Below are 11319 nucleotides of genomic sequence, written 5' to 3'. Positions count from 1 at the left end.
GAAGAGGACGCCGTGCTAAGCGACATATGCACAAAAAATCCCTGTCCAGATAGGAAGATATTTTGGGTCTAGGGTAAATTTGTTCAGGAGTAGATTGTTAGTTCCAATCCCCTATAAATCTAAGAGTAAGGAGATTCTAACGGTTTTCTTGGCTAACGCTCGTTCACTTTGCAACAAAATTGACGAGTTTGAAGTGAATGAAACTTGGTTTCATCATGGATTTTAATCACAATGCTCTGATGTGGCTGGTTATTCGTGTATTCGCAATGATAGGGAAAGGAAAGGAGGTGGTGTTGCATTGTACTTAGCTAACAGATGGAACTACAATGTGGATTTGTGTTGTCCGAATTGTATTAAATGTCTGTGGGTTGAAGTGAAGGTGTCAAACTGTCATTCAATCTTTGTGTGTGTGGTTTAATATCCTCCTAAAAGTAATAAGCAACAGGAGCTTTTAGAATATTTATGTTCTAAAGTAGATGATGTCCGTAGCTCCAGAGACAATGGCCTATTCTTCATTCTGAGCGACTTTTAATGACTTTGACATTAATCCACTTTTACTTCACACATCATTTACTCAAGTCGTTAACTTTGCCACGCGAGGTAGAGCTTGTCTTGACAAAGTTATCCTTAGTAGGCCTAATTCGGATGTATACCAATCCCCAATTAAACTTCCGCCCTTAGCCTGTGAGCAGTCTGGAATTCTTTTGAAGCCAAAAATAGCTGTAGCTATGAAATTTTCCTTATCTAAGAGAGTTGTTAGAAACCATCAAGGAATCCTGCTTACGAAATTTTGGTCAAATTCTTACTCAGTTTGACTGGAGTAATGCATTTTCGACCTATAATCCAGAACAGGCAGCTATTGACTTTAAAAACATCCTTATGAACAATTATCAACATTGCTTTCCTACTGTGATATCTCGCTATAAAGAGGATGATAAACCTCTCATTATTCCATTAACGTTAGGAAATAACGTGTTGAAGTAAAGTCAACTATTAAATTGCTTGGTGTTCTGTTAGAAAATAATATGAAATGGGATTCCCAAGTAAAGGAAATGGTTTACAAATCCTCCCGTCGTATGTACATGTTGTATGTTCTGAGACGAGGTGCTCCTTGCCGCGGGATGATCTTGTATTTACTTATATAACATAAATTATGTAAGACCCATCCTAGAATACGCTAGTCCACTCTGGCATTCTTCCATTACGAAGAAGCAGTGTACTCAGTTGGAGTTTGTCCAGAAAAGGGCTACCAAGATCATCCTGGGATACAAACACTACCATGGATATCAAGACGCACTGAACATGATACTCAGCTTTACCATCGCTACAGACTTCCTGGTTAAATTTGGAAAGAGCCTTGTGACATCGGTGCAGAACCAACCGTTTATCCAACTCAACACTACCAATTGCAATTCATTTGCTGAACGACCAGAGCAGCTACAATTCTGAATCAAGTAGTTGTTAGGCCTATAATAGTATATTTTTAATTTCAATGAATATATAATATGAAGAAATGATTTTTTAAATCTCTAATTGTACATATATATTTAAATAATCAATAAGTAATAACAATTTTCATGTATATAGATTTATAATAATTAATTAATGTATATAGATTAAATTGAATTGATAGGCCTAAAGTTTGGTGTTTATTACTGTGGTATTTGATATTCTTGTTTTGTATTTATTCCTATAGTAAACTCAAAAGTATTTCAACTTTTATTGCATTTTGAGTAGGCCTATTTTATAACAAATAAATAAATAAATAATATTACTAGTTATGAATAGATATCCCTATTTAAAATAGAGATATCTATTAACAGAGATATCGCTATTAATAGATATATCTCTATTTTAAATAGTTATATTTTAGTTTTGAATAGAAATATCTTAGTTTTAAATAGATATATTTTAGTTTTAAATAAAGATCTCTATTAATAAATAGAGATAACTAATTTAAACAAGTGATATCTCAATTTAAAATAGATGTCTCTATTTTATATAGGTGGAGATATCTGTATTTAAAACCAAGATATCTCTATTTACGAATAATTGACAAGTCGGCTCACCATATTCACATCGTCGCGAAAACCAAGAGCTCCTTCTAATCATGAGGTCAACATAAGAAGTCATGCCACATGATTGATGTATCAACCATTCCAATTAATGACAATTATAAACGTATGCATTACTTTAATTTTTATTTCAAGTCTATGAAACATGATGTATACTAATGATATTTGAGATACATTTTGAGTTTTAAAAGAAAAACTGAGAACAGAGGAATAAAAAAAAAACCAATATAAGACAAAGTATCTCTTAATACATTGCACAACTTCTCCTTACTGTAGTTAGGTCCCTATCATTCAAGAAAGACAATAAAATCCATAAAATGACTTTTAAAAAACCCACAAATATACAAATATAAAAAACATCAAACAGATATAATAGAAAAATCCCATGAAAATATGCAGACCATTTCCTCCTCCACAACCCCCACAAACAAATTTTAAATCGCAGATGGCAAAAGACTACAAAACCATAAATAAAAACGTATTCAGATCAAACAATTTTAAACAATTCTCTGAAACCATAACAATATAATATTTGAACTATCATACATTGCAACAGAAGACTGTATGCTTATATGTAATACAGTACATCTGTGTACACCCCCTCATTGGTCAAGATCGTCGCCTTTCCAAACAAAAATAATCTTCTGCACAAGGGCAAAAATGTTTAGTTCCACTACGATTATTTTGCAATACTTACATGAGGATGTGTAATTGATTTGTTTGCATTTTATATTTGTTCCCTTATAAATCTCTAGATTTATATTGCAGTACATAAAAATGCTCAGTAATTAATTTCTACAAGTAATGTAAACATGATTATACAAACAATACATTAATTATGAATTTACTTGAAACTGTAAATGTTTTAGCTTTTACTTTCACCTTTGCGTAATTAACAATCTTGGAACAATCAGACGATTAAAAATAAACATCTCGTAAAAACACAAATCTGACAACACAGCTAATAATAAAAATACATACAGTATGCAATGGGTGCCACTTAAAATCTGATGAGCAAAAAAAAAATTAAAAAAATAAAAAATTACACTCATCACATTACACCTGAACCACCCAAGTAATATTCACTAACTTCCCCATTGTTCACCCCAACCTTAGCACCTCATGTTAATATCCCGGTGCATATAACCCTTAAGATGTGTTAAGATAGCTCATTTAAACAGATCACCTTGAAGTGGCATCTTCCAACTTGGGACCCCTTAAATAGTTAATTTTTCCAACAATCCTTCTAAAAAGGATTATTCTGAAACTGGATATTCTTACGAGAAATATCCACACAAATAACGCAGTATAATATTTATTATACAAATACACATAATATAATGAACATTTATTAATCCCCAAATATACATATTAAGCACTCAAAAAATATATTGTCTTTTAAACAATAGTTTGTGTTGAACCACATGATCTGATCTATACTTATTATGTTGTACACAGTAAAAAAATCTTCAGCCATAACTTTTCACTTTATTACAAAATGGGTGTGGTTTAAATAGAGAATAAATATACTGAAGACACTCCAAGACCAGAACCGCTATGTTTGTGTGTGGTTTGTATATATTGTAAACATTAATATGATGCTTATTATAGCCTATGTTTTCACAATACATAGTGAGTTAGTATAAACATTTTGGAGTTAAAAAAAAGTTTTCTCCCATTTTTCCTAATTATTCAAGACAAGGTAGAAAAAAAAATCAGATTGAAATCATCTCTGAATTTATTTTGTCCAATAGATATTCTTTGTCATTAGATTGGACGAAAACAGGACATAGTGTATTTCTATTTTGTCGATACTATTTCACAAGATATCATCATTAAGTATTTTAAAGTATGATCCAAATAAGGAATTCCTAAAAATTAAGAAAGCATTATGTAATTACAAATATTATTTATTAATAAAAGTTCAAGGTTCGAAGTACTGTAGTCTTCATTGAAACTTGAATTTTATTTAATGGAAGTTCAAGGTTCAAAGTAATCTTCATTAAATTCGAACTTTATTTAATGGAAGTTCAAGGTTCAAATTGCTCTTCATTGAACCTTGAACTGTATTTAATAGAAGTTCAAGGTTCAAAGTACTCATCATTGTATCTTGAACTGTATTTAATGGAAGTTCAAAGTTCAAGTTACTCTTCATTGAACCCTGAATTTTAATATCAAAGTTCAAGGTTTAAAGTACTCTTCATTGAACTCTGAATTAAGTTAAATGAAAGTTCAAGGTTCAAAGTAAGCTACCCTTCATTGAACCTTGAACTACATTTAATGAAAGTTCAAGGTTCATTAAAGTACTCTTCATGAATCCCATCCTGTTGTTGTCCCTCTTCCGTCATGTAGTAAGCCATAGTGGGCACTCTTTTAAGCGTTACACGCCCTCGCGTCATACCACGCAATCGTCGAAGAAATAGAAGGATTGCAGTAAGTACAATAATAAAGCAGAGAATGAGCAGATACTCGTAGGAGACCACAGACACAGGAATCCAGGGTGGCTGGTAATTTTTTTGGAATGACCCTTGTTGTATTTCTCTAAAAAACAATACACAAAAATGGATTTAAATTTACAGCCCGCCACAGGATATTAACAATGTGATGTCTTAAGCCATGTTCGGAACAGAGTAGACGATTCTTGTACATAAACAAAACAAATCCAGTGCATAAATCCATGCATAACATCCTCCTTGGTCAAATTACCCAAGCTGCGCAGAGATTATAACCAAGCGAACGTTGCAAAATAAGCAAAAACCAGACTAACTTCCCATGCAGTCCATTGTGGACAGCACGACTTTGTTAAATCTTGCTTATACAGCACCACAAACTTCGCTGCATTTTTCCCACAACGTTTTGACTGACCATGCATGTGAGAAGACTTCTGACCATGCAGACACAAAGTCTTACTATATCAAAACTTACAGCGTACAAAATCAGATCTTGTGACCGAACAGGAAGATTTGGCTAGGGTACAATTACCCTTGGTGGGAATTAATTCAATGTAAACATGATCTTGAGAAGACCAAGTATATAATAAATCATTGACCCTATGTGCGAAATGAATTAAATTTCATTTACATCGATTCAATTAAGATAAATTTCAAGTTTCATATTTCAAAATACAGTACTGTACTGATTTATATTGTTTGTGTGCTGTCTGTTTTCTTTTTTTTTTATGAAACCTGTTTTTGAAATTAAATTATTACTTATTACAACACACCTAGATAGATCCCAGTCATTTGATTGGTTAATTTCGTACCACGTGACATTAATTATTTTGCCAATTTCATCGCTCATCGTTGAAATTTTGTTCCATTGTGCATTTTTTTTTTGTCCATTGCATGTTGCCTATGGATACGAAATGACTTCAACCTAATACAATATTTTGATTAGTTAAAAAGACGCAGGATCCATGAATCGATGTGATGTCACCTATAACCTCTATTACTAAGCCTACAACTTGGAGAACTTGTCTTAGCGGTGTGCAATGTATCGGAGAATTTGTTTACTGTAAACAGCTTTAAAGTATTCTAATTATGTGGATAATACTTCAAAAACTAGCTCAAACTTGTGCAAAATCTGTGTGGAATTAGGCCCCTATTTTCCAAAAATATGCGCTGACCGATTTCTAGTGTAGCCCCAGGTAGGTTTTGCGCAGAGGATAGGCCTAGGCCAGGCTACCTAGGCCTAGGCCGAACCTATCTATTTAGGTGTGTTATAAAACAAATAATGAATGTTTTGTATTCGTGCAATAGAAAGAATATTTTCATGAGTTAAAAGATTGACTGTTTCATTCAACACGGCTCCGCCTCGTTGAATGGAACAGTCAATATTTCAACTCATGAAAATATTCTTCCCATTGCACTCATAGACATTCATTAATTGTATATTATCATACAACATGAGAGGGTGAGAAAGCAGACAATCATAAAAGAGGGAAATACAGAAAAATAATCAGTAAGACTCACCTGAGGGGTAGATACCTCGTTCTATGTAAAATTGCACCTAATGTCCACTGAACTTCTTTATCATGTATAAGACTTGCTGTTCTAAAATATTTATAATCTTTAGGAAATTTAAATCCATTATGTAATACAGCCATCATCCAAGCTGACTTGAAGCACTGATATCTGTTGGGAGAAGCATAATATGATTTTTATATTTCGCTATCTTTTATTCAACAAATATAAATATGAACATAAAGACAGTCAAGTTTATAACAGTAAAAAACTGAATAGCTTGAATAGTTGTTAAAACGTGTAAAAAAGTCCTGAATGTTTAAAATATATACTACACTCAAACCAAATAATTAACAACATAAAATTAAAAAAAGGACACACCAAATGCAACAATCACGAATAGACAAATATATAAAATTAATCGTCCATGTAAAAAATTGCAAATGCACTACTATACGTGATGTAAAATATGTATAATGTAAAAGTGCTGATTATAGTGAAATAATTAATTATAATGATTTTTAATTTTTTGACATCCAAGAGTAAGTTTTGACTATTGCTATTTAAAAAAAATTTCACTTCCAACATCAAGTAAATTTGCCAACTAAGGGGGAGGATTTAAAGTAATTGTCACATGGCCCTCCCTGCAAGTAACCCTAATATTTGTGCGAAACCACAGTAATGCTTCATACCTGCAATTGTAAATCGATATTATGATTTACAATGCATGCACGAGAAGAAGAACTAAGGGATGGCATGAGGTTCATAATGAGATTTAGGAGTTCAGTTGTTTTTAAATCAATTAATATGTTAACACATTAATTTTTAGGCACAAGTGCTAAAAATATGCCAATAGTGAACTTAGTTAAGTGGCAATCCATTTATTTTTTTACAACAAACATAAATAAGTCGAGTGGAGTTGAATAGCTTGGTGGTTAAGGTGCTTGCCTTCCGATCACATGGTTCTGGGTTCAATTCCAGTCAGTGTTGCAGGATAGTTTCACATGACCACAGGAATTGAGCCCAGCAAGAGGAATTGAGCCCAGGACCCTATAATTGGAAGGCAAGCATCTTCACCCACCAAATTACAGCTCCAGTTGTCAGAAAAATTCCTGGTGTTTCCAAAGGATATAAACCTAGGACTCTTACATCAGAAAGTGGCAATAAATGAGGCATTAAATCACAGTTGGTAATCAAACGGTACTCTTACAAAACAACATTTTGAAAAACCCCTATAAAAAATTTCAATCAAAGCATTTGAATTGCTCATTCAAAAAATCAAATTAACTTCCCCTTCAAAATCTTTCAAACCGAATAGAAATTCTATCAATTAAAATATTATTAAAATAATAGGATGTATATAATTGAATTGACATAAGAATACTGTAACTCTCTACAGTCTATCCAGATGAAAATATTGGAAAGGGTATCAAAAAAAAATAATAGTCTGTGTTCTAGTTTATAAAATCATGCCTAAGATGCACCACTTTACAGAGTATAGAAACACAAACTTCTATGGAAGTGCATTTCTTAAATAAGTATATCAACAATCTTGAGAACATACTGCATAAGTGCATCAAATTCTTTCAAAATGAAACAGAAACTTCAAATTAGCAAAAATACAGACCAGAATGACAGGATGCAAATCATAAAATAAAGTAATAATTCATTTTAAATAGAACATTAATATTATTAGTTAATACTATTATTATTGGTGGCCATTGTTATTACTTTGTTTATCAGGTTATTCTCCACAAAGAAAATTGTACTTCTTTCCTACTCAAGCTGCAGGATGTCCTAAGTGATACCTTTTAAAGCTTCAAATCTACAGTAAAATAATTTGTAATGTAAAACTGTAATAATAATAATAATAGTGTAGTTTTATATAGCGCACATATCCATCTAATGCAAGATGCTCAGGGCGCTTGATGTGTGGACTAGGAACTCGATCAATGACTTTCTTCGCCCCTAAGGGTCCCTTCGTGTCTGTGCTACCCGGTAACCCGGTACCAGCAACTCTCGTCGTCCACCACATATATGGTACTAAAATAATTCTACAAGTTTTATCTAACCAAAATGAGTTTTCAATTTTAGAATGCAAATTATTTTTCTGGAGATATAAAGCTTTAAAAATGTACATCAAGATTTTTGGGACACCCTGTACAAAAATTCTTCTATGCCATTTTATGTAGACTATTAACTTATGTTTGGAATACAATAAAACAAAATAAGATGCAAAATGAGATGCCAATATGAGTGAATGATTTGACAAATTTTACAAATTGTCTATAAAGAAAAAAATGTCTTTATTTCCATCAACCTTACTTTAATCTATGTTCATCTGCCTTTGTATAAAGTCCTTTTTTTCTATGTTCTTCTATTAAAGACCACCGTGTAGCACAGAAATCCTGAAAATGACAAAATGAAAAAGGAATTCTATAAACATTTTAATAACAATCGTCTATTTTACTAATGAGGCACTTTTTAGTAAAAAACTAGTGTTGAAAATTCTGTCAAATCAATTGAAATGCGATAAATAAATGAGGAGGCATACATGGTATTTATTCTTAATTTACGGTACTCCTGAACTAGACGTTTTTTCAAAATTATTTCTGAGATAAGCAATGGCAAAAGTAATTTTATCTTGGTTAAGTATTCAAGAAATAGATTATAAATGCAGGCTAACTTACTGCAGCTGCTTTATGGTATCTTTCATATGAATAAGGCCCTCCAATGCGTAAAACATCCTCCATACAATACCAGTACTCCGAAAACCCATAGAATTCACTGTTTGCAAAGTTTATATCTGGTTGGAATATTCCATTGACAGAGCAGGGTTGTTTTTGGCAAGGAACAGTCTTGTTCAGTAATGGCTGAATTACTTGGTGGCATGTTGTAAAGTCTCCTGTTCCTTGTAGGTGGTATATTTTATCTCTATAATTTATAGTGCTCTGCATTTCCGTGGGCAGGCATGGGTCCAGGATTGGCGAGACAGGACTCAGGCCTAGTGATGTCAAAGAACTGTAATCAAATAGAAACTACATTTTAGTGCAAATAATAATTGTGATTTATGCTCAATAAAAAAGACTTTCACATTTTTTAGAATGTGTTTTATTTATTATTCTTAAATTACAATGTCTGAATTATGAATAAATAAACATACGAGTACAATTTTACATTCAGTTTTTGATTTAATATTGTTCTTACAAATCTGCAACTTGATCAACAAGTTTGTTAACAATTTGGAGAATAAATAAAAGACTGTACATGACAATATGCAAAGCAGTTAAAGAAACAGGACTTTTGGACACAGGACTGTGTGTGCGCTGAACTGTGGAGATATCTTGGTCCCCGGTTCAATTCCCATCGCTGGTGATGGGAATTGTATTTAAGCTGGAGGACTGAAATGCATGTTACGATAGCGCACTGTCTTTCGGATGAGACGTTTAACTTTAAGCCGTTGATCCCATGTGCATTATGGCCCATGTGCAGGTTTAAGAACGCAGTACATTCTTTGGAAAAGAGCAGGGGATTATCTAACGATGTACTGCCCAATCACCACCAGGAGGACCCCATTGGAAATAAGTCTTCTTCAAACTTTCGTGGGTTATCCTTGGTGTTTAAACCAAATAAATCCAAATCAATCCAACAACTCTTAAAATGCTTTCAGACAATTCTACAGGTTCACACTACTTCAACAGATGTTTAATAAATATGAATATTTGTCTCTGAAATGATGGATGTTTAATTATAACAATAAATAATTTTGGGATTAAACTAAATTAAGCTAAATTAAACTAAGGTAAAATATATTAAGAAAACCTGATTGACATCCATATTTATTAACCTTACCTTCTATTACTCAACAACATAGATTTAATTAGCATATCTTCATAACGACTTCTTGCAGCGTTACCGCCAAAACCAAGAAATGTTGTAACATAGACCCTGTACTTATGCTCCATATGATGTGCATCGCAGCCCAGGCTGAACTCCGCCAGTAATGATTTTGCCTCTTCCTCCTAAAATATAAAAGTTCAAAAACAATTTCCATTAAATTCAGAATTTCAGCATAGAATTTTGATTGGTGTTCATTCAATACAAGTCATGCATTTAATCTACAATGAAAATCAACAAGACCTAATCTATTAAACTCTGATTTTAGTAATAATAGGTTTTGGTTAATAATTGTCAGAACATGTAAATTTGCATAAATGAATAATTCATATTGCGACCATATATATTGGTCAATGAGTGTTGTTAGATTTAATGTATTCATTTATGTAATGCAACATTTTTAATTTCATTTAATTTTATTGTATTAGAGTTTATTCAAATTCTACTTCTATGCTGCTACTCATCAAAAGCCTTTCGGTAGATATTTCCAAATACACATTACAATCATAAAAAAAAGGAACAAGGCATTTATAAATTAAACTTTTGTAGATAAACAACAGTGCCATAAAGGATTGATAAAAGTGTAGAATGCTAATATCAATGTGGGTGTACCATACAATATAAACCACCAAACAATGCACAAAATTCAGATCTCATTTTTGAGATGCAAAGGCAAACATATATATATAAAAAAAATCAGTGTCACTCAGTGTTGAGTAATAATTTTAATGTTCTAATTAAAATATATAGCTGGTGTTTGAGTACAATTAATTGATAGGCAAGAGCTGCAAATAATCCTTTTCTTCAAATCACCTTACATCTTACTACTGAATAATAGTCAGCAAAAAGGTAAATTAATTAATCATGTAAAATGATAATTCTTATAAAATATAATTACAGCAAGCCAAAAATGGATAGCCCATTAGATTTCATTCTTCACATAATTTAAAATTTTAATCAAATTACAGTTGTTTATTCTCAACAACATTAATAAATTTCTGTCCAGTATTATATCAAATTTTCTTTGACAAAAAAATGTATCCATATATAGTCATGATGTGCCTATATATAGTCATGATGTGCCTATATATGGTCATGATATGATGTCATCATGACCATATTTAGGCATGTCCCACGTTTTTGTCAAATACAATTTGATAGTGCAGACAGGGCTTTAGAAGTTAGTATGGTAAATATGAAAATCGAGCAAAGGTGGCTAAAGTACTTCAAGCACAATCATATGTTTTTTAGAGTATGAGTTCAACTGCAATTCAATTATGAATCGCCACAATGACCTCAATGAGCAAATAATAATAAGTAACATAAAGATAAATTATCTGCTTTTACCATGGTTAAATTTACATTCATGTATTCAATATCAGTGG

General features: G+C 32.1%; 1 protein-coding gene across 1 annotated transcript in view; it reads right to left on the bottom strand.

Annotated features, from left to right (window-relative positions):
• Positions 1-2182: 2182 nt before the first annotated feature.
• Positions 2183-11319, bottom strand: part of LOC117123664 (ectonucleoside triphosphate diphosphohydrolase 4-like) — a 13099-nt gene continuing 3962 nt past the window's right edge. Inside the window, exons 5-9 of the mRNA XM_033269663.1 lie at positions 9890-10059; positions 8728-9058; positions 8363-8445; positions 6047-6208; positions 2183-4616 (exon numbers count right to left, since the gene is read on the bottom strand). Coding sequence (XP_033125554.1) covers positions 4364-4616; positions 6047-6208; positions 8363-8445; positions 8728-9058; positions 9890-10059 — 999 coding nt within the window. The 3' untranslated portion in view covers positions 2183-4363. The remainder of the gene's footprint in view (positions 4617-6046; positions 6209-8362; positions 8446-8727; positions 9059-9889; positions 10060-11319) is intronic.

This window comes from Anneissia japonica, unplaced genomic scaffold (assembly GCF_011630105.1).
Source record: "Anneissia japonica isolate Jap-2015-1 unplaced genomic scaffold, ASM1163010v1 scaffold287714_len2871179_cov188, whole genome shotgun sequence".
NCBI lineage: Eukaryota > Metazoa > Echinodermata > Crinoidea > Comatulida > Comatulidae > Anneissia > Anneissia japonica.
This window is presented reverse-complemented; position numbering and strand designations above follow the sequence as displayed.